Consider the following 14,388-nt stretch of genomic DNA (forward strand, 5'->3'; position numbering starts at 1 on the left):
AATATTGTAGGCGCCGAAAACATTAGCCTATCCAACGCTGCTAGGCCTAGCCTTACCTCAATTTAGGTTCTGTTATCACACATAAAAACGGCCGACATGATATTTTCCATTGCTAGTATTGACACTTGTGAATATAATATTTCATAGGAATTATTTCAAATTTGTTAAAAAACTGATTCTGACTGAGATTTTGACACTTAAACAAACATATCTCAGCCTAACCGAACGACCGCATTGTGCGAGATGTGAAGTACAAAAACTAATCTCATTAGAGAGGGCGCACTTTATTGACTGTATAAAGTATACATAGAAGCGGGAGTATTCCAGTGGATGCGATCTACAACCTCTGAATTTGCCTAGCGATGAATTCGTTGAGAAAATGGTAATATTTTATGAGAAATAGTCTGTATTTATCATTTTTTTTATTCTTTTGCGTAAAACTAAAATTCATGCCAATATTTTTCCATGATTTATAATAATTGGAGTAATGCGTCTGTTTTTCTAAAAAAAGTCAGTTTTTAGTGAAATTTTGCCGGGAATGGGGCTTTAAAATAATACTTGACAATTACTAACATTTATCTGATTTAATAATTTTTATCAACTTATAGATTCTAAGTATAATAAATTATATTGAATCCCAAAACTCTAGGCCTAATTGCAAGCCTTCAGACAACGCGGTGGCCAGCGGGGAAAACATCGTTTACCCCGTGTGTAGCCGCCGCAAATTAACGAGAGCGCCCTCTATTCATACGAGCTGAGCCTAGCTGCGGTACGTGATAAGACAATAGAATTTTATGCCATCTATTTCAATTAATATGCTCACAAATATAAAACTTACTTATCTTTATAGTTTAAAAATTGAAGAAAACAAACATGTTAACCAAAAAACTAGCGAAGGTTTCCTTTTATTATTGAAAATCAACGAAACATTGGTTGTACTAAAAAAACTTCTACTATATCGATTCGCACGCTTAAAAAGCTAATACTGTACCTTGATCCAGAAATCATTTCTGGAGTGTTATCTGGAAGTAATTCGGTCAAATTGGTGTATACTTCCGCGAAATACCCAATTAATACATTGGATATCCTATCTCCGTCAGGGCACTATTTTCTATCGCGATGTTTGTATTGCCGATCTATAGCGCCCTCTATCGGTTTTGTATCTAGTTAGTAGGCCTATACCATGGCATGTGGGCCACAATGACTGTGGGGCATCCCATGGTTCATGGCATGGATGGGCCTCTAGCCTAGGCCCCAGTGGGTTTCTGGACAAAAGGGCAATAAACCAAAACAGCAATAAGTCAAAACGACAATGACCAAAACAGCAAAAACCAAAACGGCAACACTTTCTGACCAGAACGGCAATAGCCCAGAACGGCAATAGCCCAAAACGGCAATAAGTCAAAATGGCAAGACCAATACGATGCTAAACAATTTATTCCATAAAAGTAAAAACGCTAAAAAATAAACTAATTATAAACATGAAAGTGTCAATACGATTAAATTTGGTAAAAATGAGGCTAAATAGCAGCAGCATTAATAGTCAATTAACAATAATAATAATAATAATAATCATAATAAAAATAGTCATACAACTTCAATATTAAAAAGATTGGGGGGTGGGGGAAGGAATGATATAAAAGCAGTAAAAAATTTAAATAAATAAATCTTTCAAATACAGACATAATGAGGCTTAACAATTTATGTCATAAAGTAAAAAAATGCGAAATAACAATATTAATAATATTAAACATTAAAAGCGGGAAAAAGAGCCCATGGCAATATTCCATTTGACTATTGGGACAGTTTCAAAACAATTCAGAAAATTATAACTGTGGCCCGCGCACACTGGCGCTTGCTAGTCTTGGCATTGATTTCACTCCTTTGCCATTACGGTCTATGCCATTTTGGTACTTGACATTGCCGTTTTGGTCTGTTGCTGTTTTGGTAATTGTCATTGCCATTTTAGTTATTGCCATTTTGGTCATTGCTGCTATCCTCCAGTGTCTAGGCTAGTAGAGGCCTAGCCTAGGCACTAGGCAGGCCTGCCACTCCTCTATAATTATAGTATAGGCCTAGTTGGTGGAGGTCTGAGTTGGTGTATGGGCAGAGTCGGTTATGGGCCGAGTTGTTTAAGGGTTGAGTTGAATAAAGGGTTGAGTTGATTAAGGGCCAAGTTGATAAAAAGGTTGTTGGTGTATGGGCTGAGTCAGTTACCGTATGGGCCGAGTTTCATAGGCAGAGTCGGTTGTGGGCCATTAAGGGCTGAATCTGTTAAGGGCCAACAAGTCTGTTAATAGCCGAATTGGCAGTGGGCCGAATCCGTATGATCCGAATTGATGAAGTGCCGAGTGGAGCTTTTGGTTGAGTACATAAATAATAGAATACACAATGAATAAAATAGTATTACATTGTTAATTAATGCAAAGCTTGTTGATAATTAATGTGTATAACTCTAATTTTCATCATGCATTTTCTAATATAGTTTCCCTGTGCTGTAATCAATAATGCCATTGATCAAGAATCAATTCATGTCGTAACTTGTTGGTCAATTGTTCAATTTATGGTGCAAACCTGTCATCTCAATGAGACAGTGGTATAGTAGTAGCAGAGGTTTTATGATGAGATGAGAAAGGTCACTGAGTGACATTGGTCCACAGGCACCATAGCACCACCACCAGGGTTGAGGCTGCGGTGAGCAGATTTTAAGAATAGGCATCTAGATGCTTTGAAATGGCACTCTATAGTTACTATTGTAATTAAGCAATGTTCTTGGACAAAATGATTAGCACCTATCCTTAGGGGACTCCTGTGCCCCGACCCCTCCCCTCTCCCTGGTGCTGGAGTTAAATACTGTAGCTTGAAAGTCAAGAAGCTTGCCTTCCAAACTAAGGGTCCTGGATTCAACTCCTGTCATGGTAACATGATTTTAAGAATAGGCCTCGAGATGCCTGGAAATGGCATTCTTCATTTGTAATTTTGCTTTTTAAACAAGGTGTTCTCGGGCAAAATGACTGGCATTTTACCTGATGTTTGTCTCAATGTGGAATTGCATTGCAAGTTTAAATGAAACAGTATTAGTAGTCTTTGTTCATGTTGTATCATACTGTACGTCATATTATTATCACTGGTCACAGATTACTTTTCATCTTGGATCTAATTCTAAATCTTACAATGTCTTACATACGCTAGTCATACTGTACAGTACTGTACAAATCTAATCTATGCCAGTTTGATGAGTGACTAGCGAGTTGATAAAAGCTGGATTCAACATTTAATAAAATCATTCAACGCATTTATCAAAAAATCATTGTTGTTTATTAATTGCTTTACATATACCAACTTAAAAAAAGGCCAAAAATTGTTGAGGCACCAATGGAAAACAGGTTTTTTTTTGTTATTTGGGCTTACTAAATTCTTTTATTACATTAAACTCATGATGCAAGTTAGTTACCAAAGACAAAAAGATTGAATATGAATTTATTTGTATGTTTGTTAGTTTGTTTCTAAGATCTACAGTAATGCATTGTGATAATAAGAAAAAATGAACTTTATACAGAAAGTGTACTTTTGCTGGTGCCCTTATAAAGCCTGTTAGTGGCTTTACACATCTTGTTGTGGTTGAATTATTTAAAAATAACCTTTGACCTTTAGATTCACAATATCTGCGCTAAAAATAAATAAGAATTAATAATGCATGAATCTCTTTAATAGAATGAAGTCATTTGTGATAATACGAAAGAATTCTTAAAATGTAGGACAGGATTTAGTAGAACGTATACCTGTGTCCACCACTTTTCTGCATCCAATGAGGCTTAAATGTAGCGGCTTGATTAATTTTACACAGTCATTTAGCTTGAAAATTTATGGGAATGTAAAGGTAGTAATTGATTTATTTAAGCACTTATTACCTTAATCTCATGTGATTAGCAGACTGAAAGTCATTGCTGAAATTGCTACTCCTCCAAGGGTCCCACCATGGCAGGTGCAGCCTGTACTGTAGGTGCTCTCATTAGGTCTGTGGCAGTTGTTATACCAGAACACCGGGGTAACCTCCTGCTCTCCTCAAAGCCAAGATAGACTTTTTAAAATGCACATGATTTTGTGCATTGGGCACAGGTTTATTTAGTCCTTATCCAAGAAAACTTATTCTACATTTGCTGTAAAACTATTAATAACCCTTGGTTACTATTTTTTATTGTTTTTGAGTATGGGTAACTATCAGAGTATGGGTTACTAAATATTAAAGTAGAAGGCTACTATTACTAAGCTTAATGTAGGCACTTGAAAATTGTGAGCCCCTACCTAATCCCAGCTCTTAGCATCAGCAAATCAAGAAATAAATTATTACAGTACGAGTAATAAAACTTTGTTGATTTAATTTTATTTATAAATTTGAGAAAAGATCATCAATTGTGCAATAACATTGTGAAGAATGCCTGTTGTATTATTTAAGGAATAAATTGTGTAAAGCGACACAAATTGATTTTAATGTTATTTTGTCTATAGTTTTGGTCACGCTAAGGCCCTGTTTACATAAAATCGCTACACGCTATCACTGTCTCCTTCGGTGACGCTGATTGGTCAGTTTAATCAGGGAGCTTTCCTGATTGCATTGGATTGCATGAAGTGAAAATGCTGTAGCGATTCTTTGGAACCAAGCTTAACAGTAACCCCATTGGTTATCAAATTAGAGTAGTGGGTTATTAACTTTTAGGGCGTCACAGAGGGGTTAGAATATGGGTTTTATTATTAAAAGTTTTATTAAGATGTCAATTGTAAATTATTTTTTATAAATTCTGTCAATCATTTTAGTCCATCACTTTATAGTGAAACAGTTTTTCCTCAATTACTATGGACTACTGTAGCATACAATTTTCTGGTGATGGTCTTCATAAAGTAGAAGTTGATTGCTACTGTAGGTTTGTAGGATTGTTTGTGTTTTGTCGCAAGATGTGACCAAGTAATCACCTTCTCGATTCTAAGGTTTCTAATAAGAGGGGCCTCGCAGTAATCGCTCATAAAGGTATTACCTGCATCCAAGTATCCCCCTTAAAAAATGACATACTGGATTTTAGGATCTTCAAGAATCTACTACCTGACTGTACAGTACAGCTCAAGTCTTAGCAGGCTGATCTGTACTCCTTTCTCTGTAGTGTACAGTAAGCCTACATATTGAAAGCTTGTTTCCTGTTGCTCTTTCAATTCAATTCAATTGCTTCATCATTAATCAAGGATTACCGTGCTAATATATGCAGTACATCTGCCAAGCACACATTAACAATGAATACTTGTACCATACATCAAAATAATCAATGATTGCTACAGTAGGCCAGATTTTGAACTTTATATTTGAATAATAGGGCCTACATAACTTTGTCGCTGAGGTCATGCTGTACTTTGTAGACTAACGTACTGTAAATCGCTGATCGACACCTTTACATTTTTACCCTTTTTTAAGTTTAAGAAGAAAGGGCGGATGTTGTGAAAAAAAAAATCTCATAACTGTCACTGCTCTAAATTGTAGTTAACTAACTAGCACATCTCGTATCCCTCCCCCAGAATGGAAGAGTCTATAGTCGGTTAGAAACACTTGCCACTTTCTCAAGAAAACAATTTCACATTAATAGATACCTGGTAGAACCCATTTGTCATTTGTCATGACTCCTAAAGTAATATGTCCTCTTATTTAAGCGCTGCATTAAAATGTATCTTTAATAGGGAAGTATGTTTGTATGCAGCGTTTATTCAAGAGCAGTGCTTCTTTGAGAGATGTGATTATTCGATCATTAATACATAACCAATACATTCTCTAAGAATGGAATGTGTGCCTGATGGTTTCAGTACGTGATTAAATTACATTCCCAATTACATTATAAAGTTGTTTACACACTGTATTTGGCTTGGCATGTAGTTCTCTAACGGTTTTAAATTACAAAGGGTTTAACAGTTCGCCAGCCCATACTTTGATTTGAAAAAGAAAATCCTCAACTGATATCTCACATTGTGGCTGTTGAAACAAGTAGGAGTGTGTAACGTGCACACATTTGTGTCAGTAGTTTTCTTTAATTTTGTCTCAATTTAGCCAGTCACTCACAATCAACCAGTTTTATTTCCTTAACTCCTGTGTGAACCAGCCATATATTTCTTTATTCAAAAATCCAGGCTCCTGGTATTCAACCTTTTTAACCTGAGAGCCAGTTTTAATCTATTGAGACCACCGGCGGGCCGACATTTGTTACTTCCAATTTTTTTAATGTCACCCCACCCACTTTATAGGTTTACAAGTCTTCCTAATAGGCCTATTATTAGCCTTGGTTTTTCGACATCATCAAAGATAAGCCTTGTTTTGTAAAAATGAGTTAATGCAGTTGGCATAGGGAAAGGTGGAGGATACAAAAAATCTCCTACCCTTCCACCACTAGAAATTTTCCAAAAAATAAATCCTTATGTACTATCTATGTTAAAAGAAGATGTCAGCGCAAAAAAGTTCGCGACGGGGAGTCAGATTCCCTTTCCCTTGATTTACGTCGATTTACCTCAGCTCAACCATGGTTAGGGCTGAGGTGAGCAATTTTTAAAAATAAACACCTCTAGATATCCGGAAATGACATATTCAGACTGTAAAGACACATCAAAGCAGTGTTTTCAACAGAACAACATGCCTACGAGCCTGTTCCACGGATCCACCGCTAAGGGCCACTATTGGTTAGGCATACATCATATCAATGATTCCCTCTGCACTTAATTATTTATCCCCATCAGTCTCCCTCTTCCACATTTGCCATTAGGACAAGAATCACCAACCCGTCTCCTCTCCCCCATGGCAAGACACTAGATAGATATAGTAAGCTACAGTGAGGTTAAATATCGGGGATCTAGGCCTATATTTCATCCGTAAAACTTTTAGAACACTAAGCGCACTAAACGTCATAGATTATTTAAATATGTATTTTTCAATTAAGTACTGAAGAAATCTGTAAGGAAGAAACGTGTTATGTTTCAAAAATACTCCTATCATGTTTGTGAACAATGTTTTTAACAAGTTTTGTCGATCTAATGAAGCCAATCACATCTTGAAACATCCCCTTCCATTTTAAATAAGTAAAAACTGAATTATTTTCATGTCTTTTAACTTGTTGGAACCATGGTTCTTTGTAAGAAACAAATAATTTTTTTTCAAAAACTTTCTTATATTTCAAATACTGATGTCTTTATATAGAATTCTGTGTATTTTTTTCTTCATTTTAGTTATTGATTGCAGAGCTTGATGGATCAGGAGGAACTGGCTTAGTGATGTTTGCACTCGCAATAATTGGTTGCACATGAAATCCCGCGAGAATTCTCAAGATGAATCTAGATGAGGCTGACCTGCTACAAGACCCAAAGTTTAAGACTTATTCATCAGCAGTTGAGAAAGCTCTGAAAGGATTTGAATACTCCAGCGAATGGGCTGATCTTATTTCTGCCCTCGGAAAACTAAATAGGGTAAGATTACATGATAATTATTTGAAAAATGATAAATAAATAAAATGTTAATGGTTTAGTTCGCCGTTGAGAAAATACAATGATTTTTTCTCACTGAGTGTTTTGGCTAACGCTGAGCATTTGGATATTTGGTGTGGTTCCTGCCTATTGCACGCAGGGCCTGGGTTCGATACCGGGCTTTGCATCAAGTATTGAATTCGGGTCTTTTTAACAAAAATGCTCAGCTCCTCGAATAACCCCCTCAGGAGAGTTAGTTAAGGACCACGTTTTTACCAGTCTGTATCTGTTTGAATTTGTAGTATAGTCGGGTAGTTGGCGCTGAACTAATAGTTGCCGCGGGTCCCTGTGGACCCAGCCCAAATTTTTCCTAGTGTGTAGGCATACATACAAGGCCAAAATAAAGAATTATTATTATTATTATTATTATTATTATTATTATTATTATTATTATTATTATTATTATTATTATTTTTATTATTACTTGATGTCATAAAATTTATGCCAAAAAATGATAATTTGAATCAGATGCATTCATGCATAACAAAGTGCGTCATGACAGCATTCCTAATGAGCCTTTTAGGATAGATTAATGGTCAGTGAAACACATTGTACTGTATATTGATTTATATTTGCTACAGTATAACATATTTGAGAAATCTACTGTTTAGGAAGATGTAAACTTCTAAAGGGGTCAAGTGTTTTTAGTCCTTCCTGTCCTCCGATTTTATAAGTTTATTTATAAATAAGTTTAAGAGAATAAATTTTCTTTTTTTCTATAATTCCAAATATTTGAAATTGGAAATTTTGGCTGAGCCCCTGGGGACCCACAGCAGCCACAGTGCAGTGCCAGTACATATAATGGATACATTGCCCCTTATCCCGTCCAATGCTCATGCAAGGTTTTTTTAGGAGCAGAGCGATATGACTCCGATCACATATTATCTCCAACCTTTCAAGTCCCATTAATGGACATCAAGGGTTCCAAAATTTCAGCTCTATAACCCCTAGCCTCATGGACAGATTTAATGTAAAGGGCCCCAAATGATCAGCACTCGATCCAGCCCCCCTCCCCTTATACCTCATAAATAACATCTAGTGACTCAAATGATGAACTTTTTAGGCTACAGATAAGTCACTCAACTGATATCTCGCATTGTGGCTGTTGAAACGAGTCGGAGTGTGTAACGTGCATGCATTTGTGTCAGTAGTTTTCTTTAATTCTGTCTCAATTTAGCCAGTCACTCACAATCAACCAGTGTTATTTCCTAAACTCCTGTGTGAACCAGCCATATATTTCTTTATTAAAAAATCTAGGCCCCTGGTATTCATCCCCCCTTTTTTTTTTTACAAAGATTAAGACAAGGGAGGCCTGGGAGTGTCACAAATAACCAGTTCTGACCTCGTACTGTACTCCACCCAAGCCTCGATAAACAGTCAATGGTCTGAAGTGGCATCACTTTCCACAAATTAATCATTGATTAAATTATAAACATTGAATAATAATAATGCTGATTTTATAATGAATGATAACAAAGGAGAATGAACTATATCAGGCTATACAGTAGAATCAATGAATTTGAGTACAGCATAATACTGACTAGATTATCACTTACAAATACAAAACATGATGATTTAATATTCTTTTATTTTATTTACACATGGTGTACCGAAAGTTTGTTATATGTTTATTGATACTCGCCATGCAAACCTTCAATAAATATTTTTAATTTGTTTACTTCATACAATTAATTCCAGGAAGCACTTGAGTTATTGAATATGAACTTTACCTCCAGAATCTATCCTTTCTTTTATCAAAGACATACTACATAGTTTTATAATTACAATTTACATGCATAGCAACATAAAGATGTTTACATTGCTTGCAGTTTGGTGTAATATTGTATTGTGTTTTATTTATGTGTACTCTAAGTCTAGGCAAGTCTATCAAATATTATTTGACAAAAACATTTAAACATGCCCGAATATAGTCATGATGACATCACATAATGACCATATTTAATCCCCTAATGCATATTTTGTCTTTGAAATGTTAAAATTTGTTTATTTAATATTTTTATAGTAGATACTTATATTACATTTGTAGATTAAGTATCGTTTTACATTTGTTGTCATTTTAAAGAGGGCCCCTGGATATCAGCTGGCCTGCGAGTTCAGCTGTAAGGGTTACCCTCTTAGAATAAATTTGAAAGAAATAAAATAAATAAATTTAGGGACATTGTGACTAAATATGGGCATACAACAGTTTTTTGCTATATTTGAATTAGAAGAAATACTAAACATACTTTTTTTATTATACTACAGGCTCTACAATTAAATAGCTCCCGTTTCCATGTGATTCCGAAGCGCCTAACGATTGGCAAACGACTTGCGCAATGTACCCATCCTGCACTTCCGAGCGGCGTACATCTGAAAGCCCTGGAAACCTACGAACTGATATTCAAGATAATTCCACAGCAGACTTTATGCCAGGACATGTTTATATACAGCGCCGGTATATTCCCTCTGCTAGGCAATGCAGCAATGTCTGTAAAGCCGGCTTTGCTTAGCCTGTATGAGGAATATTACCTGCCTCTAGGGGAGCACCTAAAGCCTGCTCTTACAGGCCTTCTACAAGGAATCCTGCCAGGCCTAGAAGAGGGCTCTGAATATTACTTAAGGTTGGTATAATAGTATCATAATTTTTGTATTAAAAATTGATTGTTTTATGTTATTTTATTTATTATAATGAGATGATATTTTCCAAAATTTTATTTGCTTTCCTACTTCAACCATGGAGGTATATTGAGAAGGAGATCACTCGGCAACAGATCCCTTTGACGCGACAAACCAATGTGTTCCCTACCTTTGGATCACATGCGGGCGTATTATCTTATAATAATTTTTTTGTTAGCAACAATTTGGCAACGACATCCGTTAATACGCTTCAACACAGCAGTTCTGACACTATTTCGCAAAATGTTTCTGTTACAGTTACTTCTCTGTTCATTATAATTTTGCCTAAAGATCGATTGGTTCAACTATAAAGCTACAGTAGGGCAGTGTAAAACTGAAAATTACTCTGAATTTGGATTCAAATTTCACACTCGTTCACACTAAAATGACTTACTTTATTATAATCCTCAATCATTCCTTAATTAATATACTGCTTAAATTAGAATTATCGAGTTTTATCCAATTTATGGAAGGTGTAGTTGAAACATACCATACTTTTAAAGCTGATGTAAATGTTTCATCAAATTCGAAACTCTCTTTTGTAGAAAATATTAATATGTTTGGTATTTCTTGAAAGATAAATGTATCCGTTTCAAGGTGGAAACAATTGCGCAGCCATTGTGATTCACCATGTTCAATTCTTTGGTAAACTAAGCATGCTGAGCATTTTGTTGATAGGGAACACATTAGACTTCAAAGTTATCGCGTAAACGTTCTTCATGCGCTGCGTCAGCTTTGTTGTTTACTCATTTGCATAGTGCTGCTTTTTCAAGTGATCTCAATAATACCGCCAGTCTTCAACTATACTTGAATAGATTTTTTTTGTAAATTTTTAAATGCAATGACTTCCATATCTACAGTACAATGTTTGATACAAAACCGATATTGGATGAAACTTAATTCTTCCTCTGGCCATTGTTTATGTTCATCCTATATAAAGAATGACAATGTTCCAGTTTCTGAAGAGGAAGCATATTTCTATACTATTAAGTATTATCTTTTGTATTTAATTTATGATTTCTATTCATTTCCTGCTCCATGGTATTTTGCATTTAATTTTTCTTCCATCAGGAAGTAAAATTAGCATAAATGATTTAAAATATACCTCTCCACAGAACTCAAAAGCTGTTGGAACAGCTCTGTTCAGGAATGGATAAAGCATCATTCTACTCAGCATTGTGGGATTGCGTTCTGATGAGCCCTGGAGTCCGCCTGCAAGCGATAACATTTGCCCTTTCCCAAGTGGACCGTAAAATCTCATTTCTAGAGCAGCCGTATATGATGGGTTCTAATTCATTTAAAATGGTGAGTTTGGTCATGAGGATTATTGAATCATTATTGATTGTAGTGGTTAGTACCCTTATAGCTGAAAGGTATTAAATGATTTGTATTATTATAAGTGTATTGATCATAGTAATAGGTGATTATAAAAGATAATGGAATCAGGAATATAGAAAGTGAATATGAGTGATCAAATGTGTTTTTATTTTATTTATTTATTTGATATAAAATGTAAACAAAACAGCAACCAGTGGCAGAAAGTGTTTTATTACACTTATACAAACATTTTCATACATAATATATATAATAATTTTTTTAGCCAATATCGCTAACATACAGTACTTGCTGAAACGCTGCAAATATTTTAGCCATGGCTTTTAAATGGCATATCCTATTCCACCCAGTAACTTTTTTATGTGACAAATACATACAAATTTGCCCATACTGTAAATGGTGTGATGCCCATGTAAAGTATAAACAACAGATATTTGCACAGATCTCTATAGTTGGATTGCTCATTGGCTATTTACCAGTCTAGACAAGTTTTTGTTAGCATTTGTTTAAATTATTGTTAAAAATAATGATTCTTGCAATACTTACAAATAATAAATTTAAGTTCTACTAAAATGTGTTTTTTTTCGTATCCTCTAACCACTCAATACCCCTATTGTGCCGTTTACAAAACCACAAGCGATGTTGCGTTGTTGGCGATCATCACACTGTTCCAAAAGTTTTGCGCTGTGATGATGACATTTGTGACGTTTTGGGCTCCCCAACATGGTGTCAGTGGCTTCCCTAAAACCAGCCAATGAGCAATCCAGCCATTATAATAGAGATCAGTGGATAATTGTCATAGAAAACATATTAGTGTGAACAAACAATAATAAATAAGTGTGTTAGGCTCTGTCCAGACTATCAAAATTTATTTGACAAAAGCATGTGACATGCCTAAATATGGTCATGATGACATCACATCATCACCATATATAGGCACATCAGGACTATATATGGGCATACAACAGTTTTTTGTCAAAGAAAATTTGATAATCTGGACAGAGCTTCAGTCATACTGTATTGAATTATTCAAAGGACTATGCTATCCATATGCTATTTACATAGTACAGTATAAACAGTACTGTACATATGGCAGATTTGGTAGAGTATGTCATTATAATACTTACACATAGTTCATAATGTCTGCTGTTTGCGCTGTGTTTATTTTTGTCAGGAGTTTGTTATGAGAAGGAGTCTTAGCTTGTTATTATAAACCAATACTTTGGAAAAAAAATTACAGTGCTCAACTCAAAGTAAATGCAAGGCTTTTCATAAATGTTTTGAAAAGAACTATAATGACATTGAAAGGTTTATACTGTCTGTGTAATAGCTGAAAAAATATATATATTTGGGGTGCTTAATTCATATAAATTTTAAAAAGCAGTTCTACATACAAAAACGTTTCCTGCATTGGCCATTAAATTGTCTGGTTATAAGTTTTTTTTGTAGAAAAAGAGCTGTAAATCATTGAAAATATACTGTATCTGTTTATATTCTTGGAAGTTAATAACTTTTATATTTTACTTAAATGAGAGAGGGTTTTTATTAATGACAGCAGCAACTATTTAAACCTGAAAAAATTATAAACACAATTTTTTTATTTCATACTCATTAGGTAACCCACTACTTACAATATGGATATACTGTAACCTGAATAGTGCTCTTTAAGCATTTTTATGTATTAATTTCTTTTTTAGACTTAACGTCTCAGTTGAGGTCAACTGGTGACCTTACATGATAAGGATATGGTACAAACACATTAAAATCTTTAACTACGAAACAAAAATTCAAGTTCTTAAGAATAAAATTGTTACAAGAATAGAAAAACAATATGAAACTTCTTAATATTAAACAAATACAGTCATGGTGAAAATGAAATAATGGATCAGAGAGTGAATTTGCTCTTCATGGGAATATAATTTTCCTTTCGTTTTTTTGCATTAAAATAGATTAACAATGTTAATGTGTTTTCTTAAAAACATTTTATAGAATGTTTGATACACCATTGATAAACCTACTGTACAATAAAGTAATCTAAAGAATTAAATGTAGTAGTGTTCTTACCAATGCCCTAAAATAGTATTTTTGGTTCTTACAAGTTGTGTACGCTGGGCTCCAGTTTGGAGTACTTGTACAAGAAGACTTGGGTCTACTGTAGTTACTTGAACCCTGATCAAGGAGAGAGATTCAAACCTGCACAGATGATAACATACTGTAACTGCTGATAGCGATCTTGTTGATGAGATTTAATTTAACTAGAGCATTGATTAAATATGATTAATAGTTTCTCTAGAATTTAAAACCTTTATACCAAATAGATTTCTTTCTCCTATTAATTTCTCCTTTTCGTCTGTTTAGGAGTATTCTTCATTGTTGAAAGCAAAATTCATTGTTAAAGAGTTCTGATCAATATCCAGCAGGTCACATAATATTGTAATATATTCAATCTTACATAATACAATGTAGTATGTCATAGCCTCTATGCACTTTACAATATGACAAACACTCTGGTCATTGGATCACACATAATAGAAAAAATACTCTCCCTGGGGAGTATTGCATAATGTTGGAGCTAATAATCAGCGTACAGTATTTGAACTTACGCCAATTAAAAAGATATATACTTGTTTAGCGTCACCACCCCCACCCCACCTGAATTTTCAAGCAAAACTTAAAAATTTATGAGAGGGAATTTGTTATTTAATTTCAATAAAGTAATTATTGTCCAGGAAATGCTAATAAAAATAAGTATAGGCCTATTTTTATTGAATTGAATTAAAACAATGATTTCACCAACCAGGTGTATTATGTATTGTAGGCCTATTGAAAACG

The 14,388-nt window shown here is 34.5% G+C and overlaps 1 protein-coding gene across 2 annotated transcripts in view; it reads left to right on the top strand.

The window, feature by feature from the left end:
• Positions 1-7,251: 7,251 nt before the first annotated feature.
• The window catches only part of LOC117100388 (protein dopey-1-like), a 33,435-nt gene continuing 26,298 nt past the window's right edge, over positions 7,252-14,388 (top strand). For both annotated transcript variants that reach the window (XM_033240054.1, XM_033240055.1), the window contains exons 1-3: positions 7,252-7,488; positions 9,811-10,166; positions 11,337-11,526. In XM_033240054.1, the coding sequence (XP_033095945.1) occupies positions 7,351-7,488; positions 9,811-10,166; positions 11,337-11,526 (684 nt within the window). In that variant the 5' untranslated portion in view covers positions 7,252-7,350. The remainder of the gene's footprint in view (positions 7,489-9,810; positions 10,167-11,336; positions 11,527-14,388) is intronic.

The sequence above is a fragment of the Anneissia japonica genome, unplaced genomic scaffold (genome assembly GCF_011630105.1).
Source record: "Anneissia japonica isolate Jap-2015-1 unplaced genomic scaffold, ASM1163010v1 scaffold3338_len356548_cov189, whole genome shotgun sequence".
Classification (NCBI taxonomy): Eukaryota; Metazoa; Echinodermata; class Crinoidea; order Comatulida; family Comatulidae; genus Anneissia; species Anneissia japonica.